We start from the raw sequence: 22346 nt of genomic DNA, 5'->3' as shown, positions 1-22346 counted from the left end.
AGGAAAGGACCTGGAGGCCCCTGCTCTGTGTAGCACTGTGGCCCCTGGATTCTTCATCTGTAACAGAGGAGCTGAAGAAGGTCTTTTTTGGAACTTCCCAGTTTTTAACATTCTTTCTCTTTATAGACGTTTCTTAAAGGTGAAATTCTAAATAGTCTTAAAAAACAAATAAATGGAAAGAATATTATACAGTCCTTTAGAAAAATAAACAAACAATATAGCCACTGAACAATATAGCCAAACTGCCCAGGCCAAACACTGGCTAGCTGCTACAGAGGCTTCACTTACACCTTCGGGATTAAGGTTAGTGTTAATTTTCAGGCCTCTGTGAAAGCCGCAATAGTTTATGCCACAGGTCTTTAAATGACATTCTGCACAGTTAATCATCTACACAGTTAACATGTATATAACCTCGCTTCTCAGAAACAAAATCTTTCCTCCTGCTTTTTGTGTGTGAGTCCAGGCACCGTACATAAAGAACCCTAGGCTGCCGTGGGTCTAAGCTGCCAGCCCAGTGTATCAAAAGGGAGGTTGACTCCTTTAAGGACTCAGCAGACAAATCCACTGATGACAAGATTCAGCTCAATGATACAGAATGAGTGTAACTCTGGCCACAACGAGAAAACTACTGGCAGATTCAGGAATCATAATTATTTGTCAGTTTAGAAAGACTTGTTTCAGCTCACAAGTAGAAACTGTTCAGGGCCACAGTGGAAATTAAAACTTTTTTTCACTTACTTCTAGAATCTTCACAGCCTTGAAAACAGAAAAACAATAAGTAAGGCTCTAACCTAGAGGGTGACAGAAAAAACACTGTTCTATCCCTCTCACGTAGGTATTAGCGAACCCATTTATAAATGCTAAACTGAACTAGAAAGTACATGTGAAAGGTCAGCTATGGGTCAATTTTAACCAGATTCCTACAAACAGTTCATTTTTTCTTAAAATAAATAAACAAAAACAACCTCAAGATCAGTTGCATCAGTATTAAGGGAAAAACATTTACAGAAAGTGCTTTAATACCTACACTCAGTAGAATTTAGGTGCAGAAATGACTGCTTCCAATCCATGGGGCTCAATAACCTTAACCTTGGTGATTTCTGAAGAGTAATTTTAAGGCTGTGTAAACAATAGTACACATATGCTTTTTTTGGTTGCAACGATAAAGTAATGGAACAAAGAAAATCAAAGAGGCATACACCAAAGCATGTGAGATTACTGAGTTGGGAAAATTTCTGAGTGACTACTCTTTTATCTAGAAACCTCAAAGAACAAAGCTAGGGCTTCCCTGGTGGCGCAGTGGTTGAGAGTCCGCCTGCCGATGCGGGGGACACGGGTTCGTGCCCCGGTCTGGGAGGATCCCACATGCCACAGAGCGGCTGGGCCCGTGAGCCATGGCTGCTAAGCCTGCGTGTCTGGAGCCTGTGCTCCACAGCGGGAGAGGCCACAACGGTGAGAGGCCCACGTATCGCCAAAAAAAAAAAAAAAAAAGAACAAAGCTAGTGACTAAAAAATAAGCAAAAAGGCTCTGGGCAACCACAGTAGTGCCCCTCCAGCAATGTCCCTGGAGAACCTCGAAGCCCTCACCCTGAACCTTAGCTGTCTGGCTTCCTCACAGTTCTGGATTTCCCAGTCAAACAGGTCTGAAAGAACAAATGAGAGAGACTGAGTGATTTTAACACAGAGCAGTGGCGCAAGAGAGCCTCACTGTAGAAGACTCCAAAACTTGGCAAACTATTGGGTTGGCCAAAAAGTGCCTTTGGTTTTTAAGTACACATAAAAGACACATTTTTCATTTTCACCAAGAACTTTATTGAACAACGTCTTCACCCTTTTGATCCACTACCTTCTGCCATTTTTCAGGCAACTTCATAATTCCATCTTCCCAAGACGTTTTATCTTTCTGAGCAAAGAACTGTTCCAGGTGCCTTCTACACTCTTCCAGGGAACTGAAATTTTTTGTAAAGACCGGAATAAGTGGAAATACGAAGGTGCAATGTCCGGTGAATACGGCGGATGAATCAGAACTTCCCAGCCAAGGTGTAACAGTTTTTGCCTGGTCATCAAAGAAACACAAGGTCTTGTGTTATCCTGATGGAAGCGTATGCGTTTTCCACTGACTAATTCTGGAAGCTTTCGTCAAGTGCTTTCAGTTGGTCTAACTGGGAGCAAGACTTGTTGGAATTAATCGTTTGGTTTTCTGGAAGGAGCTCATAATAGAGGACTCCCTTCCAATCCCACCATATACACATCACCTTCTTTGCATGAAGACCAGCCTTTGGTGTGGTTGGTGGTGGTGGTTCATTTCGTTTGCCCCACAATCTCTTCCATGCCACATTATTGCACAGTATCCACTTTTCATTGCCCATCACAATTTGTTTTAAAAACGGAACATTTTCATTACATTTAGGTAGAGAATGGCATGCGGAAATATGGTCAAGAAGGTTTTTCTCGCTTAACTTACATGGAACCCCAACATCAAAGTGATTAACATAATCAAGCTGGTGCAAAGGACGTTCAACGCTTGATTTTGAGTATGTCGGCTATCTCCCACGTTGTATAACATTGATTATTCTCAATTAACGTCTTGATTTGATCGCTATCAACTTCAACTGGTCTACCTGACCACTGGGTATTGTCCAGCAAGAAATCTCCAGCACGAAACTTTGCAAACTACTTTTGACATGTTCGATCAGTCACAGCACCTTCTCCATACGCTGCACAAATCATTTTTTGCGTTTGGTTTGCGTTTTTTACCTTTCTTGAAATAATAAAGAATAATATGCCAAAAATGTTGTTTTCTTCCATCTTCAATATTAAAATGGCTACACAAAAATTCACCAATTTTGATAAGTCTTTCTTTAAATGCACACTAATATGACAGCTATCACATACGATCTAACAAAATTGTTTTGAATGAAGTTAAAGACAACTAAGTGCTACTAGAGTCATCTTATGGAAAAAACCAAATGAACCTTTTGGCCAACCCAACATTATGCAAACCAAAGATCTGAAACTCTCCACAGTCGCACACGATTTTGTGTGATGGCCACCAATAATGATGACTCGGAGGCATCAAGTAAAGGTAGACTTGATTTGAGACACATGAAAACTTACACCTCATTCGTGACATGGGGGGTGGGGTGCAGAATGGGGGAAAGTTAAGAGCCAACTTTCCCCAAAATCCCTGAATAAGTAGTACTTCAAAGTACTTGAGTAAGGTGGAATACACCACCCAACCAATACTATGGGCAGGGAGAAGGCAGGCCAAGCAACAGACAGGGCAGCAAGAAGGCCAAGGGTGGGCAGTCGGTGTAGTGATTTAATAAGAAGCCCAGAAACTGACCGGCTATGGGGGAATAATCCGTCTCCTGGAGAAGAGAGCTGGTCGGGGCAGCGCTGCAGGACAGGAAATGGAACAGACGGCAGAGACTTAAAAGAGCAATAGCTTCAAAGGTAGCCAGGGCTGACCCCAGGCCACCTCAGAGATCGGACCTACAAGCAGCAGGAGACCTTGCCCCCGAGGGGCCCTGAGGGGCAGGTGCCCTCTGACTCGACTGGGGCAGGCTGGGTCCATCTAGGGCGGAGCCAAGGAAGAAATACTCAGCAACCTGACAGGTCAGCATAAATCAGTCAATATGGTGGTTATACATGACAATTCTGTTATTTAAATAAATGTTCTTTGTACCAAGAAAGCCAAATACACTATACTTTATGCCAATACAAATGTGACAGTATTTTATAAATCAAATGTCCTCAAATGTTACAGAAATATCACAGTCACTACTAGAATATTTTTATACTCTCAATATTATAAAGTCCACAATCTAAATAAACTGTGATAGAAAAGGAAAGGAAGTAAAAATAAACTATTACAAAAAATTAAAAATAAGTACTATAATTTATTTTAGTAACATTTTGTGTAACAGTAAAATCCAACTGTGGCAGGCTAAAAAATGACCACCAGAAGATATCCACATCAAATCCCTGGAACATGTGATTGTGACCGTATTTGAAAAAAGGGTCTTTACAGACGTGATGGTGATTAAGTTAAGGATTTTAAGATGAGGAGACAATTCTAGATGACCCAGGCGGGCCCTATACCCAGTAACCAGCATCCTTATGAAAGAGAGGCAGTGGGAAACACGGAACAGAGAAGACACAGACACAAAGAGAAGACAGAAATGGGAAGACAAGCAGAGAAAGATGTGGCCATAAAGGAGGAGAGCTAGGAGAGCTACTCAGTGCTGAAAGAGGCAAAGAATGATTCTCCCCCTGTGGAGATGGAGGGAACATGGCCCCACTGACATGTTGGTTTCTAACGTCTGGCCTCCAGAACTAGGAAAGAATAAAACCTGTTGTTTTAAGTCGCCAAGTTTGTGGTAATTTGTTACAGCAGCCACAGGAAACTAATACACCAACCTTCAAACATTGGGGGTAAAAAAATTTATCTAGGAGAGCTATAAAAACAAAAAAGTATTCTGAAGTATACTTCAAACTAGTATAAGAAACACACATACTAGGACAAATATAAATTTTAATATTCTACAGTACATGTAATAAGTTTTGTTCATATGTGAGCCTTTTCAAAACTCATGGGCCCACGTTGTTCTAAGATTTAAACACTTACTTAGATTTCAACACTTTCAGCAAATGCCCTCCCATTAGGGTTTTGCAAAGAGCAGGGACTCCATCACGTTTATTACTGAACAAATAAATGAATGAATGATTTTATTAAAGCCTCTTCTTCGATGTAAAAAGGCTAAGGGCTTTTATCCTGACTTGCTAAATGCTTATTATGTTAGCATTAATGCTTAATATAGATTCACAGGTGTTAAAATTCCAACTGACTGATGTTAAGTAGACAGTTTTCAAAACACCATGTAAACCTCAAAATATTTTACCAGTATTTAGCTTGGAAAAAAATCTTATGAGAAAGAAATTTCTTAAATTAGCAAAGGAACTTTCTAACTTTTGCCAAACAAAAGTAAAAGCTGAATCACACTGATCCGTCCCTGCTGAGGGCCTAGGAGGAAGGATGGAGACACACAGCCGGGCTGCAGCAGGAAGGGTTTTTAACTTGCTGAATGGCAAATCCCCCAAACTGCAGATTCAATGGACATTTCAAGGGGACTGTTGTAAGGCACTGGCCTCAATCCTAGACTACCCTCAAGTTTAAATTATTACGTGTACATAAATATGACAGAGTGCGGCTATTAATCTGCAGGTGATAACCGTACTTTTCTCACAGAATTGTTATAAAGATGAAATAAATTCATTCATAAAAAGCACTTAAACTTTTGCCTAACATAGAAGCACTCAACCAACAAATACATTTAAATTTTGTTACGATTATTAATATTGTTGTTGTTATTAATGACATCAGGCAACTGACCCATAGTTGATACCTAATAAAATGAAAATAACAGTGATAAATTTAAAGTCCCCTGCCTGACTGAAAATTCAGTCAAAAAGCTGAGAGCGGGAGATAAATGGCTTAGGAAAGGCAAAAATGCGAAGAAAAATGAAACAAAACAGGACAAAGACAAAACACAAGAAAAAAATGAATGTGATGTGCACATTCATGAAGGCTTGGACTGCACTGAGGTGAGCTTTTGGGACAACTGAAGTTAACTCCTTGACACCATATGCTGATCAAATCTGACAAGCGTTGCTTTAGTGCAGGTGTCGCATTTTAAGACATACAGATAGACAAAGCTGACCAGGAAGAGAAATAAAATGGTTATACATAAAAATGGTTACACACACACACACACATATAAAAACTACACCATGGATGAAAACTGGAAACATTACCCTCAGTGAAAGAAACCAGTTACAAAAGACCACATATTGCACAATTCCACTTAAATGAAATGTTCACAACAGGGGAATCCATAAGACATGGAAGGCAGAATATAATAATAATATAATAATGGCTGCCTGGGTGGGGTGAGGAGAGATGGGAGATGGGGAGTGATTAATGAGCACAGGTTTCCTTGGGGGGTGAAATGTTCAAAAATTGATCGTGGTGGTAGTTAACACAAATCTGAATATACTGAAAGCCATTAAATTGTACACTTTAAATATGTGAACTATATAGTACATGAATTATATTTCAATAAAACTATTATATTAAAAAGAGATAAAAGAAAGAAATGGCTAAAGAAACTTGTGAGTGGTTCACACTGAAAAGCAAAGTGGGGCCACAATTGTGATGAGCTGAATCGGAAACACAACAGACCAGAAGAACTTACAGCCAGACTTCTGTGTTAAAAAAATTATCAAAAATAAAATCACTACTACAATAAGTAATGAAGATGCCATTCCCAGGGGTTGATAATGTAAGTGGCCTTTATCTCCTCACCCACCCCTGAGAACCTTTGATAATGCTCTCTGTTATATTTAGGGGAAAGAACAGAGGCATAAAGTCAACTTTAAGTAAAAGCTACAGATTCTCTAAAAAGGAATAAAATATGGAAGTATTAAATTTAAAAAGTCATCTTCAGGGCTTCCCTGGTGGCGCAGTGGTTGAGAGTCCGCCTGCCGATGCAGGGGACACGGGTTTGTGCCCCGGTCCGGGAAGATCCCACATGCCGCGGAGCGGCTGGGCCCGTGAGCCATGGCCGCTGAGCCTGCGCGTCCGGAGCCTGTGCTCCACAACAGGAGAGGCCACAGCAGTGAGAGGCCCGCGTACCGCAAAAAAAAAAAAAAAAAAAAAAAAGTCATCTTCAAACAAGATAAAATGAATTAAGTCATGTAATTTGTGTGAGAAGTGTTGTTTCGTGTAACTTTTGAGCAGAAGTGAATGTCTGAAGTTCTCAGCCCAAAGGGAACCACATGGGTAAATTTCTAAAACAAAAAATTTTCAGAACGAAAGTTCAAAATATTTCTAATTGGTCAAAGCACAATAAATAAAAACTCAAATTTGTCTATTATTATGCTGATAATCAGTTGAAAAGGTCATGGTTACACCAGAAAACTTCACTACGTGGTCTCTTTCAGCAATTTCACTTCTACTATCGTTAAGAATATAATATGAGGTAGAGTCCAATATCCTGTTACAACATAAATAAAACCCTAGCAAAGGTGCTTGTCAAGACTGATTTAAATAAGGTGTTCTTGTAATTACTGGATTTCCATCAAAAGAAATCATATAGCACTATCAACTATTACTCTTTCCAACCAAAATCCTGAGACAAAAAAACCACCACCCTACAACCAATTAACGGGGACTAATCTAATGGAGAAATAGTAAAAAGAGAAGAATTTAAGCAAAGGGTGTGAGTGTGGAATGAATTTCAGAAGAATCCTGATCATATACCGTAGGCAAAGTATAAAAAAAGGGCCTCCTGGCAATGTCTTATTTGGGAGCTGGAACAGACTCAACATTCATTAAAGTCCGAAGCACTGCAAAGCTAATCCAGGGCCAGATGCTTTAGCGAAGTCCATTTACAAGGAACAAATAGAAGATCTCTGACAGAAATTCTATAGACTTAATTTTTTAGAATGAAAGAGAGGAAGATGAAAATGATCCTTAGAGCAGGCTCATCTGCATGCTCTGCTACGCCAACTCTACAACAACAGGCTCTGCGTGATCAAATGTGATGTGGACTTGGACCCGATTTATGTATTCCATCAATTCAACAAATATTTAGTCCTCTCTACCCTGTACCAGGCGTCGGCTAGAGCGCAGAAAACAAAGATGATTAATACTCGGTGGTTAACAAATAGTGATATTTATAGATCAGAGATAAAAACTAACGATTAAGCTACTGGAGGCCTTTCATCCTTTGTTGAAGGAGATGTGGGTGTGCATAAATAAGTAAGCAAACACATATACACTCTCTTGAATATGTAAAAAGCTTAATCCAAATGTCTAACAGCCATCCATATTTCAGGGAATAAAACTGTCCAGGCAAAGGTGAAATCTTTGCTGCATGATTATAAATTTTACTTATACACAGTGAAAATGTATATGTTTAGTGTTAGCAAGAGAAGGTAAACATAAGAATGCAAATAAGTTTCTGAGAAAGAGAAGTCAAAGAATTTGAACTTTATTTAGAAAATGGGAAAGATACCTGAGCTCAAATAATAAAATCCAGACCAATTTAGGAAAAATAAGTCAGCATGATATTTTCCAGAAAACCCTAGTCTCAAACTAAAGGGCTCTGGGGCAGTTTCCAAGCATAAATATAAAGGTCTATTTTATAAAAGGCCAAATAAATGCACGCCTTTAAAGATGGCTGAATAAATTCCATTAGAATAATATAGGCCATTTATATGTTACATAGCAATTATGCTTAAAATTTACATATATGCTAAACGTGTACAATAAGCCTAATTAAAATTTCATTTGGAGAAACATATACCTGGTACAGCACACACAGAAACATTTCTATGTAAGATATTCCAGAGATAGCACCATTGCTTTGTCACATTTTAATGTTATTTAATATATGTATACCATAAATTTATGAATAAAACAATTTTGCGTTCACAGGTATTCACAATTTAAAATAGTAAAATATAATAAAACTATCTTTGCTGACGCACATTAAGGAGTAGGCCTGTGGTTACTAAGAATACCCTCCCTCTTGGGGCTTCCCTGGTGGCGCAGCGGTTGAGAGTCCGCCTGCCAATGCAGGGGACACGGGTTTGTGCCCCAGTCCGGGAAGATCCCACATGCCGCGGAGCGGCTGGGCCCGTGAGCCATGGCCGCTGAGCCTGCGCTTCTGGAGCCTGTGCATACCCTCCTCTTGCAATAAGAGAGGCCAACACATTTATTACATCTTCTTCCTCTCTATCAGTATAAAACTGTTTTTTATGTAAGAAGTAAAAAGATAAGAAATACATTTAACACGAATGAGTACACAAAGAACTGTTTACCTAACTAGTCTGCAAGTCCACTGCTGAATCAAAAGTATCATCATGTGGCCATGAAAGTAAGATATTTATATATTAACTACTTCTGTGATTCTCCAATGACAGCTCTGCTGTTAAAACTGTGTGTGGCTCAAGTTTTATACAACCTGAGAATCATCTGCACTACATTAAAATGGACTAAACACTCCAAACAGAAGGTAGAGCCTGCCAGACTGGATAAAAAGCAAGAAACAACTGAAAAGCTTAAAGCACACAAGAGAGGTACTTTAAATAAAAGTAAAAATCAGGATTCAAAGTAAGAAGCTGGAAGAAGATATACCACATGCAGACAACAGGCATAAGAAAGCCAGAGTAGCTGTACTAATTTTAGACAACACTGAGTTCATGACAAAAGAGTACTACTAGACACAAAAAGGGTTACACCAAAAATGTTAAAGGGTCACTACAGGGAGAAAGATAAAGACACAATTTCCATACATATGAAGCAAAAACTAACAGAATTAAAAGGAGAAATAACCAAATTCACAAGACTTTAACACACCTTTCTGAGTAACTGACAGTACAACTAGATAGGACAGAGAAGATCTGAATGATAATATAAACCACCTCAAAGAAACTGACAATAATAAAACAGTACACCTAACAACTGCAGAACATAAGTTCATTACAAGTGTACATGGAACATTCACCAAGGTAAATCACATGGTGAGCCAAGAAACAAGTCTCAGATTTCAAAAGAATGAAATCTTACTGGGTACTCTGACCACAGCAGAACGAAATTAGAAATCAATAACATTCCAAAAGTGGGGGGGAAGGAGGTGGGGGGGGAGAGAGAGGATGGGGAGAGAGGGAGGGCAGGGAGAGAGGGGTGGCAGGGAGAGAGGGGTGGCGGGGAGAGAGAAATTCCAAGTCCCTGGTGATTAAACAATTTAATTCCAAACAATCCATGGGTAAAAGAAGAAATCACACATAAAATTTTTAACAAAATGGTAACAGAATGTTCCATTCTAATTACAAATTAGAATTTGTGATAAAATCAGTTATCTAAGATCCCATTTTAGGAAGCTAGGGGGAAAAGTAATCAAATCAACCCAAAATAAGTAGAAAAGAAATAATTAAAATAAGATTGGGAGATCAGACAGAGAAAAATCAATGAAACCAAATGCTACCTATCTGAAAAGATCAATAATATTGATAACCTTATATTTTAGCATGATTAAGAGGAAACAAATTAGCAATATTAAGAATTCAAAGTCAAAATTACAGATTCCTATAGACATTAAAAAGATACTACAGGGCTTCCCTGGTGGTGCAGTGGTTGAGAGTCCGCCTGCCGATGCAGGGGACACGGGTTCGTGCCCCAGTCCGGGAAGATCCCACATGCCGCGGAGCGGCTGGGCCCGTGAGCCATGGCCGCTGAGCCTGCGCGTCCGGAGCCTGTGCTCCGCAACGGGAGAGGCCACAGCAGTGAGAGGTCCATGTACCGCAAAAAAAAAAAAAAAAAAAAAAAAGATACTACAGAAATAATTCGTTATTTTTACCAACAAATTTGATATCCCAGATGAAATAAAACATTTAGAGATCAACAGATTACTAGTGACACATAACAAAATATAAAATCTGAATAGGTCTATGTCTATCTGTACTTTTGTAACAGAGAAGAACAAACCTGACTCCATATCAGACCTATACCTTTAGCTCTTAACACTTGGGCTCTGTTACCTGTGCTGAGTCATGCTGGCACTCCCCTCCCTTTTGGTATAAAAGAAGCCTGAATTCTAACTCAGGTGAGGCGGTTCTCTGGGACACAGTCCGCATCTTCTTGGTCTGCCAGCTTCCGGAATAAAGTCACTATTCCTCTCTCGATTTATTGGCCTGTTGTGTGGTGAGCAGTACGAACCTGGTTTCAGTAACACTCGTTAAGTTTCCATTAAAAAAAATTTAGTCCCAGACGGCTTCACTGTCAGTTCTATCAAACATTTAACAAAGAAAAAAGATCAATCCTTTATAAGAGAAAAACAGAGTAGGAGGAAATATTTCCCAACTAATTTCTGAAGTCAGTATTACTCTGATATCAAAACCAGAAAAAGAAATTACAAAGAAAGAAGACTACAGCTCACTATCCCTCATGAACACAAATGTAAAAGTTTTTAACAAAATAATAGCAAACTGAATCCAATAGTACAGAATGCCCAAGCAGGATTTAATCTAGGAATGCACAGTTGGTTTAACATCTGAAATGAATAAATATAATTCACCATACTAACAAATAAAGTATATAACAACCATATGATCATTTCATTAGATACAGAAGAAAAAAAAACAGCATCTGACAAAATTCAATGGCCATTCATGGTAAAAACCTCAACAAACTTAGAAATAAAAGGGAACATTCTCGGCTTGATTAAACAACAACAAAAATCCTACATTGTACTTAACACTAAACAACTGAATGCTTTTTCCTTAAAATGAGAAAGAAAGCAAAGATGTCCATTCTCATCATTTCTATTCAGTACTGTACTGGAGGTTCAAGCAAGTGCAAGAAAGCACAGAAGAGTAATAAAACACATAAATCAGAAAGAGGTAAAGCTATCTTTATTTGCAGATGACATGACCGTGCACACAGAAAATCCTAAGGAACCAACCAGAAAGCTACTAGTGTTGACCGTGTATTCTTTGTATAAAATAATACAAGGTAAAGTCATAAAAACTGATTGTACGTCTATCCTAACAATGAACATGCAGACAATGAAATTTAAAAATACTATTTTATTAACAATAGAATCTTCAAACAATAATTACTTAAGGGATAAATTTGACAAAATATGTACAAAACTTGTACAGTGAAAACTGCAAAGTCTTACTCAAAAAAATTAAAGAAACCTTTTTTAAAAAGGGAGAGACACTATATCATGTTCATGGATTCGACGATTCAAATTGTTAAGATGTCAAGTCTTCCTAAATAGATCCACAGATTCAATGCAATCTCAACCAAAATTCCATCAAAGCCTTTTTTAAAATAGAAACTGACAAGCTGATTTTGAAATTTATATGGAAATGCAAATGACCTAAAAGAGCCAAAGCAACCTTGAAAACAAGTACAAAATAGAAAGACTTATACCACCTGAGTTCCTATAAAGCTATAGTATTCAAAATACTGAAGTACTGGTAAAAAAAAAAATAGATATAATATTAGATCAGTTAAACATAATAGAATAGTAAAAAAAAAAAACCCAAACATATACAATCAGTGCTTGTTCAATAAAGGCATCAAGGCAATTCAATGAGAAAAGACTATTTTCAACAAATGCGGCTCCAACAACTGGCATCTGTGTAGGAAAGAATGAACTTTCACCTCTACCTTGCATCACATGCAAAATTAATTTGAAATGAACAACAGGCAGGTCTAAATGTAAGAACTAAAACTTCAAGAAGAAAGCATAGAAACAATCTTTGTAATCATGGGATGATCAAAGAAACCTTCATAAAAGGAAAAAGATACATCAGACTTCAGCAAAATTAAGTTATTTTACTCTTAGAAACACACCATTATAAACAACAAAAAAAGTCATAGTATGGGAGAAAATATTTACAATACATGTATCAAGGCACTTGTATGTGCAATATAAATTCTTACAAATAAATCATACTAAAGGCCAAATAATTCAATCTTTTAAATTAGGCAAAAGTTACTTCACAAAAGAAGATATACAAATGGGCTTTAAGACATGAAAAGATGCTCAACATTACCAACAGTCAGGAAATTTAAATGAAAACCTCAATGACATATCACTCCACATCCATTAGAATGGCTGAAAATTTTAAAGACTGAAAACATCAAGTCTCATGGAGGATGTTGAAGAACTGAAATTCTAACACACTACTGATGGGAATGTAAAATGCTGCAGCCACTGTGGAAACCTGTTTGACAGTTTCTTAAAAAGCTACCTGCATATATACATTCCTGCAACTTCACTGCTAGGTATTTACTCAAGAGAAATGAAAGTATATGTTCTAAAGAAAGGCTTGCATAACAAGGTTCATAATGGCCAAAAGCTTGGGAAAAAAAAAAATGTCCATCACCAGGTGAATGGATAAAATGTTATGAATATCCATACACTGGAATACTGCTCAGCAATAAAAAGGAATGCGCTATTGATAATGCAACAATATAAATCTACTGTAATATTACTAGGCTGAAAGAATCCAGACCCCAAGTATTACATACAAAATTATTCTATTCATGCAGCATTCTAGAAAATGCAACTAATCTATAATGAGAGAAAACATATCAGTGGTTATCTGAGACTGGAAGCAGCAAAGGATTATAAAAGGGCATGAGGCAACTTTTGCAGATGCTGGAAATGATTTCTATCTTGAACACTGTAGTAGTTTCATTGGCACACACATCTACAAAAGCTCATCAAATTGTATACTTTAAACCAGAGCAATTTATTATACAGAAATTACACCCCAATAAGTTTTTTTAAATACACACTAAAACTCTCATTTGCGAATAATGAAGAAAAAAGTCAAAACAAGTAATCCTGAAGACCTTATATTTTAAAACAGGTACATATAGTTGTCAAAAAGAACTAACAGTTTAAAAATGTTTTATTAGTGACTACAGTTTTAAACATTAAACTATTTACTTAAATGCATTTTAATTCGAATAGTCCTACTGGGATATTAAACATACTCTAATGTAGCCGTACTGCAGATTCCGTATACTTTAAATTTCTACACTGTACCGGGAAATAGAATAAACCTGTGTCTATTTCCTAAGCTGATAAATGCCTAACCTTGTTTTGACTCTATGCTACACTCTAAGAAGCAACAAGTACTTCTCACGTGACAATGCATTTATCTTTTTATTACTTAACGTAATTCAAAACCCCCTTACTCCAAGGAAGTCAAAATAAACATTAACTTCTCTCAAGATTTTTCCAATCACTCCACTTCTCATTAAAGAAAGTGCCTACAGTTTCTGTGAGCCAGTACAACAATGAAGTTTAAAAATTAAAACAGCCACTAGAAGTTTCTTTTCATCACAAAATGAGCACACAACGCAACCTTTTGATGGCTAAATGCACTTGTACTGCATAGCCCGACACCTGAGCCATCTTGGGCTCACCTAGGCAGGAAGATTTTCAAGTGATGAGAAGGTACCTTCTCAGAAACAAAAACCCATAAAGCCAAAACCCTCTGGCAATGCTGAAGAAAACTTCAGAAGGAACTTGCTACAAAGGATCACAGGCAAAAATAACCCGAATTATTTCTGTACAGAAGTATGTTGTACAGAATCCTTAGAGGGGCTGGGATAAGAATAAATTAGATAAATTCAGGAAAGTGCCAAAAACAGACATTTAACTAAATATGGCAACATCTTTGTTATTCAAAATTCAACTGATCAGCAGAGTCATGAAAGGAGAATTTTGTTCATAAAGCTTTTATACAAAAACCCAACAAAACAAACTCATATCAAAGAGTTACTTTAAATATACACACATTTTTTGGGGTATTCTGAATTCACAGACATACATCTGCCACAGCCACTGTTTGCAGTATCATCAATCTCTGGGTCTCAGTTTTCTCATCTGTAAAAATAATCTCCAAGGCCCCTCCTGGCTCTATCACTATATGTTCAGAATAAGGATTCCTTATAACAACAAAAATTCAAAGCATCAAATAGGTGAGAAAGTAAATGGGAATGTGAAAAATCATTCACTTATTTAGAACATGGCAGCAAGATGAATCAACCTCCAACACATGAGACGATTATAACGTTATGTGATACCCAAGAAACACAACTAGACCAGGAATAAAAATCAACTATGTTGTTCAGATACCTACATGTTTCCCCGAAAGCAAGAAAGATCCCTAAATTGGGATCTGTTATCAATGTTTTGCATTGCTGGCATCCAAACAAGTCATGTGGTCTTTCTACGCCTCAGATTCTTATCTATTTAGAGATGGGAACAGATGATTTTGAAAGTCCCTTCCAACTACAGTGACCTCTCAAGAAAAAGACAAACAAAAAGGGCACTCACATTATACTTAGTGAATCGTCAGAAGAGTTGCTCGGCCTCATGCTCAACACCTATGTAAGTATACATAACCCTGCAGACTATTAACAGATCAGAAATCCATAAAAATTCATTATTACTTCAGATCTGATGATTTCACATTAGTAAACACCCAGAAGAGGAATTATTTCAAGGAACTTTAAGATACATTAATTTTCCTGTACAGCCCTGTAGGATATACTCCAAGGTCAGTAAGGAGTCCCCCCCCCCCCAAAAAAATGTGACCAGGTTTCAGGAATCCTACTGTTTGTAGCCGTTCGAGTTTTGTTATTCGGAGCTGCTATGGAGTCACAGGATTAAAGCAGATGAGCGCCCGTGCAGGACGTCACGCAACCAACTCAGCACCATTACGCTCGTGTGCTATGTTTTACTTTAGATTTTTTTAAGGATTGTTTTTTTTTTAAACTTAATTTTGTTTTATAATCATGTGAAATACTTACATGGTTCCAAAGCCAAATCTATAAAAACCAAATATGTTCAAAGAAGTCAAGCTTTCTATTCCTCCAGCCTTTCCGAATACGTTGAGGGGAAAAGCGTGACCTCTGGGTTCACATCTTGAGTGTATGACCTTGGATCGTGACTTAACTGCTCTCAAGTTCTTTCCTGTGTCCACATGGTGGTAATAATGGAGCCTCCTTCAGAGCAGTGCTGGGAGGATTCAGTAAGACCACTCTGCCTAGTCCTCGGCTTTGGTGAGGTCTCAGTGAAGATTAACCACTAGCATGAGGCTCTCAGCAGAGGCTCGCCACAATCCTGAAGCACAGACGCAGATCAGGAGGTGAAATCTGGAGGTGCCGGATCGCTGGCCAAGGTCATGGAGCCCTACCACCAGGACCACGACTCCAATCTTTCAATCCCAGCAACAGACCACAGTACTTACTCCTCAGATGCCAGGCCCCTTCATGTTCCATGATCATCACATATTCCCTATGCCAGCACAGGAGAAAAACGAACTTTCTTCCCACCCAGGGCAACTTCAAAGGACTCACTGTGTTCAGTGCGTTGAGGGTGGTGTCATCCCGCGAGGCCGCAACGCAGCCATCTTCCGTGGAGCCTCCGTCACACATCCCTGCAAAGGCCGCCATGCTCCTGGGAAGACGGGAAGGGAAAACGGCAGTACAGACATTTCAACCCTGTTTCCAGATCACATCTTCAGCCCACACCAAATTCCACTACTACATGCATGAGTCCTCAGCCTTGCTTCTGCTCTTGTTTAAAAAAAAAAAAAATTGAAGTTCCTCTGCAGTTCACCCAGATATATTCTCCAGAAAATATCTAAAATTAAATCCGCTGAAACTTTACTTCATTCCTTTCATACTCTACATCAACTACTTCTAAGCAAATTGAAAGTGGAAAAGAGGTGAAAAGAACTCTTAGTAGTCACCCCTCCCCTGAAGCCTCCATCCCCACGGCAGCCTCCAAGCTGCACTGCTGACCACAGAACAGCCAGAGCTAATATCCCATCACCACCCTGTTTCAGCATTTCTGTTGCACGTTGTTGATACTACAGTGAGTGAGTCCCAGAAACCCCTGCAGACAAAGGAAGGCTCTGCCTGCACTAGGATGTGTCTGGGACAGACTTCAACTTCTCATTTTGCAGTCTCGGCATTTTTAGGTTAGCAAGTACTCATATAGGTAAGCCCCTAAAACATAAGTTTAGGTTAGGTACCAATGAACAGCCACAGAGTAAAGAAACCTGTAAAGGGATTTTAAGATAAGCTGAATGAGCCAATTACTCAGCTGTATTAAGAGGTGTTGATAATTGCATGCATGGCTTAAGATGTTTTCCTTCTGAAGACTTCTAAAATCTAATGTGGGGCAAACACCGAGGAGAAAAAAGTGATTTTACCATGGTAAGCTATGTTTCTCTGGTAACAAGGATCAGGTCTCTGATTACAGACAGTATAACAAAACATGAAGTCAGAATGCCCAATATATAAATAGAATTTCAGGGGAAAGGAGAACGTTTGTTGCCCACTAATCAATTCACAAAGCAGAACGGTGTGGATTCCTTTTACCTTGCTGCCCTCAAGTACATAAGGAGGTCACAGTCATTAACTCCAGGCATCCAGACCAGTTCCTCATGTTGGGTCACAGTGTCACCATCGGGAGAAGGGAATGGTTGCAAATCGGGAAGTTTGGCCTGTAAGACAGGGACGAACAAGTCACAATCAAGGCACACTTGAGAGCTGCCTGTGCAGGCAGGCCTTGGGGACAGATGCAGTAGCTTACTAAGCCTCTTTCTTTTGGCAGCACTGAAATAACAGGAAAATCATGAGTCACTGAAGCTGGCCTATCACACATTTCAGGATCATTTCACCACAGAAGATTTCACAATGGACTGCTCGATCTCTACTTAAGGAGAAGCAAACAGTGTCAAAATAAACCAGTGCCAGTATGGTCCTCAGAGGGAGAAAGAAATGGGCACGTGTGAATAAAAGAAATGATAAAACAAAAAAATGTTTCGGGAAATAAGAGCTGCTTGATAAAGAAGGTAGAGCCACACACATTTCCAATATGATAATATGTTTACAAAGAGATATATACAAATAGTGGAACCTCACCTAAGGACAGGTGCTAAAAAAGAACTGAAGTACCCTACTAAACTAACGCTGCTTTCCAGAGAGTCAGTATCGATGAGTCAGGGTGAACATCCAGAAGAGCCATCATGGTAACATTAAAAACACAGCTGAAGGGACTTCCCTGGTGGCGCAGTGGTTAACAATCTGCCTGCCAATGCAGGGGAAATGGGTTCGAGCCCTGGTCCGGGAAGATCCTACATGCCACAGAGCAACTAAGCCCATGTGCCACAACTACTGAGCCCACGTGCCCTAGAGCCCGTGCTCTGCAACATGAGAAGCCTGCACACCGCTATGAAGAGTAGTCCCCACCCGTGCAGTCCCCACAACTAGAGAAAGCCCGCGCACAACAATGAAGACCCAACACAGCCATAAATTATTAATTAATTAATTAATTAAAAAAACATAGCTGAACTAAAATGATGGTGATGGAAATTAGATGAGCAGTGCTTTCAGGAGGAGAGGACTTCTTGAGAAGGGCAGGAAGGAACTTTCTGGGATGACACATGTTCTGTGCCTTGCTATGAATTGTCACAGCAGACTGAACAGTATACACAGGATATCAACAGGTCACTGTACATAAGGTACACCTCAATTAACAATTTTTTTGAAAGATTTGAACAACAGTGCTCAACAACCAAGATTCTACGTCAATTCTGCTAGAGATTCAAACACCTCCAGCATTTTCTCATCCTCCACTGCTGGGGCAGAGCAAGTGTAAATGGGTGCTGTGACTACTCAGAGGCCTAAGAAAAGTCAACCATCTGCAAAACACACGTTTATTTTCTCAAATTACGAACAAGGTCACATTAGTCTAATAGTTTAAATTAAAAGCTCCAGTGTCCATAGAACCTAGGCAGAAACTGTAAATGAATGAAGCAGGCAGAGTGTGCAGCCAATGGAAATAAAACGAGGGCCTCATGTTCCACTTTAAATGTTCTACTGTCCACAGTAAACAGAACACTACATCCCAGTTCCGACTAGCCACATTTCAAGTGCTCAAAGCCACATGTGACAGCGGCTCCCGAACTGGGCATGCAGGCATTAGGTACCAAGAAGTGAAGGGAATCAGGGTGAAATGAAGAGAGAGCGTCCCCATCTGGGGAATGCTGCTGTGCAGGAATGAGAACCTCTGTACATCCTCCAATTTTTTTCCAAAGTCCAGAAATCTTGACTTCAATGTGAAAGCTCATGGTTTTAAATGTTGGCTATTCAAGTTTTAAATACAACTGTGTGGCAAAACACAGTATTAGTAGGCCACGCGGCTGGCAGGCTACGGGTTCGCAATTTCTGCTTCACAGGCTACCTCTGAGGCCTCTTGCTGTGTATCAAGTGCTGACCTCCCCCAAACAACGATGCTCTTCCCTAATTCAGTACTGACATGTTTAACATTTAAGTGGGGGTCACAATTAGGTCTGCTTCATAAACAGTGATGGCATGGGAATAAAATTAAAACACAATAGCTACTCATATCAAAAGGTCTTTGACATTTGTACTGAGCTGTTTCCCCTGCACCAAGTACAGTAGCTGGTGTAGTAGCAGCTCTCCAATAGTTGTTTGTTAAGTTAATTAAAAAATACTATTGCTGGGTCTTCCCTGGTGGTGCAGTGGGGTTAAGAATCCGCCTGCCAATGCAGGGGACAGGGGTTCGAGACCTGGTCAGGGAAGATCCCACATGCCGCGGAGCAACTAATCCCATGCACCACAACTTCTGAGTCTGCGCTCTAGAGCCCGCGAGCCACAACTACTGAGCCCATGCTCCACAACTACTGAAGCCTGCGCGCCTAGAGCCCATGCTCCACAACGAGAAGCCACCGCAATAGGAAGCCTGCGCACTGCAACGAAGAATAGCCCCCGCTCGCCGCAACTAGAGAAAGCCCGCGCGCAGCAACAAAAACCCAACACAGCCAACCAGCCTGCCAGCCAGCCAGCAATAAATAAATAAATCGTTTATTTATTTATTTATTTATTTAAAATACTATTGCTGTGGGGAAGGACCAATCCCCTAGAGAAAAAATGGACTAGAAATACAATTAGCTTACGGAAAAGGAAATGAGAATGGCTCTTACTCATAGGAAAAGATGGTCGACTTTGCTGACAAGAGACATGCCAATTAATGCCAGCGAGAGACCATTTCCGATCTATCAGATTGACATAAATGCCAAAGTGTGACAATACACAAGGCTGAATGTTTGCACTCATAAAAGTCGCTAGTACGAGAAAGCAAAATGGTACAATCTCTAGGGAGGGGAACTCTGTAATATCCTAAGAATTACATGTGCCCTCTAAGCCAGTCATCGCCCTTCTGGGGATAATATAATATCCCAAAGATAAGCTGACAAAATAATAATCTTTATGCATAAGCTATTCATCACATTATTACTTGTAACAGCAAATGACTGGAAACAGTGCAAACGCCCAACAATGGGGGCTGGAAGAATAAACTGCTCCACCTATGCAGTGGGGTCCCAGGAAGTGGCAGAAGAAAACGAGAAGGAGCTCTACCTATTGCTATGGAGGGAACACAGGAGATATTGTCAGAAGGTCAAAGAAAGGTGGTGAAGGTGTTTTTATTATGCTACCACTATCTAAGAACATGGGGCTGGGGGAATAAAAATAAGAATGTTAGATCAAAACCTTCAATTAAAAACACTAAACAATTATCCATCAGGGAGGGAGGGAACACGTGGAGGGGACAGGGCAAGAAGGTGAACTTTTTGAACATACTTCATTTGCATGTTTGATTTGGAGCCTTGTATTTCACATAATTATAAAAACAAAATTAAGTTTAAAGAACAACAATCCCTTAAAAACTCTAAAGCAAAATCAAATAAATCCAACCAGCTATGTTTTGTGTTTGTTCCTCTCTAGGAATCATTTCAGGTAACTTTAAAACATACTAATTTGCCTATATAGACTTAGTGGGATATATTCTAAGGCCAAAAAAAAAAAAATCTATAAAGCTGTTTCCAATAATCATATTGTTTGTAGCAGTGCAAGCACTGTTATTCTGAGCTGCTATATATGTATTATGGGATTGAAGCAAATGAATAATTATTTTGGTGTCATTTAAAAATTGGTTTTGAGACATGGGGAAAAGATACAGATACGGATGAAAGAAAATTTCATCTATAGAATTAAATACAAGGCCTGTTCTGAATTTGAATTAGAAGCATCAGAAAGAAACCACGATACGTTTTATCATTAAAAAAAGAAAAGGGGGGAAAAAGCATATTTCCTAATCTGTTCCCTGAAGAGGCCTGGAAACAGTAACTAACCCAGTAATAATGACTGGGCAGCAGCCACTCAAAAAATGTCACTTTCCTCTAAAACAATGAGGACTCATTAGAAAAGTTTAGTTCTAGACCTAGGGCAGGGAACGTACATAATGAGACATTAAAATCATGTCATACTACATATATACACTACCAAACGTAAGGTAGATAGCTAGTGGGAAGCAGCCGCATAGCACAGGGAGATCAGCTCGGTGCTTTGTGACTGCCTGGAGGGATGGGATAGGGAGGGTGGGAGGGAGGGAGACGCAAGAGGGAGGAGATATGGGAACATATGTATATGTATAACTGATTCACTTTGTTATAAAGCAGAAACTAACACACCACTGTAAAGCAATTATACTCCAGTAACAAAATAAACAAAACAAAACAAAAAAAATCATGTCATACTAGATAAAATACCAAAGACCACAGGGGTCGAGTTAAAAGGACACAGAAGACAGCAGGAAGAGGCGCCTACTAGCCCACGAATGGATAATTTAATCATCAGTAAGAGTAACAGCAATTGGTTAGCAGATAAGTAATTTTTTTTAAAGGGAGTTTTTTATTTTTTTCTTTAATAAATTTATTTATGTATTTATGGCTGCGTTGGGTCTTTGTTGCTGCGTGCAGGCTTTTCTCTAGTTGCGGCGAGTGGGGGCTACTCTTCATTGCGGTGTGCAGGCTTCTCATCGCTTCTCTTGTTGTGGAGCACGGGCTCTAGGCGCACGGGCTTCAGTAGTTGTGGCACGCAGGCTCAGTAGTTGTGGCTCGTGGGCTCTAGAGCACAGGCTCAGCAGTTGTGGTGCACTGGCTTACTTGCTCTGCGGCATGTGGGATCTTCCCAGACCAGGGTTCAAACCCGTGTCCCCTGCACTGGCAGGCAGATTCTTAACCACCATGCCACCAGGGAAGCCCAGATAAGTAATTTTAAATCCACTGATGACTACTGGAAGATGTTGGGGAACCAACCAGTAAAAAGAGGGAAAGAGTCAAGCATTTATCCTGCCTTTCCTATGTGTTTCAGGGAAACAAAAGTTGACAAGGGGACAGTTGGTCAGCTAATAAAAGAACGAATGACAGGATTAGAGTATCAGCATTTTAAAGGGTAGATCTAGGTAACAGGTCCAATTACACAGTGAATCTAAGTAACAAGCAATGGCTGCAAACCATCATTAAGAGGCACACATGTAGGGCTTCCCTGGTGGCGCAGTGGTTGAGAGTCCGCCTGCCGATGCAGGGGACACGGGTTCGTGCCCCGGTCCGGGAAGATCCCACATGCCGCAGAGCGGCTGGGCCCGTGAGCCATGGCCGGTGAGCCTGTGCGTCCGGAGCCTGTGCTCCGCAACAGGAGAGGCCACAACAGTGAGAGGCCCGCGTACAGCAAAAATAAAAAAAAAAAAAAAGAGAGAGACACACATGTGCCTGATAAGACTATATAGCACCACCCAGAAGTATTCTTGCCAGGGGCAGGGTACCGAACTAGAATGTGATTAAATCTCTAAATTTAATCCTGGGTTGGG

At 39.7% G+C, this 22346-nt stretch overlaps 1 protein-coding gene across 6 annotated transcripts in view; it reads right to left on the bottom strand.

Annotated features, from left to right (window-relative positions):
- Positions 1-22346, bottom strand: part of RERE (arginine-glutamic acid dipeptide repeats) — a 426438-nt gene that overhangs the window by 104602 nt on the left and 299490 nt on the right. For all 6 annotated transcript variants that reach the window (XM_029230137.1, XM_029230140.1, XM_029230141.1 and 3 more), the window contains 2 exons: positions 16991-17115; positions 15962-16061 (listed from right to left, as the gene is read on the bottom strand). In XM_029230137.1, the coding sequence (XP_029085970.1) occupies positions 15962-16061; positions 16991-17115 (225 nt within the window). The remainder of the gene's footprint in view (positions 1-15961; positions 16062-16990; positions 17116-22346) is intronic.

This window comes from Monodon monoceros, unplaced genomic scaffold (genome assembly GCF_005190385.1).
Source record: "Monodon monoceros isolate NGI ecotype Baffin Bay Population unplaced genomic scaffold, NGI_Narwhal_1 Super_Scaffold_18, whole genome shotgun sequence".
Taxonomy (NCBI): domain Eukaryota; kingdom Metazoa; phylum Chordata; class Mammalia; order Artiodactyla; family Monodontidae; genus Monodon; species Monodon monoceros.
Note: the sequence above shows the minus strand (reverse complement) of the source record. Positions and strands in the feature narration are given on the sequence as shown.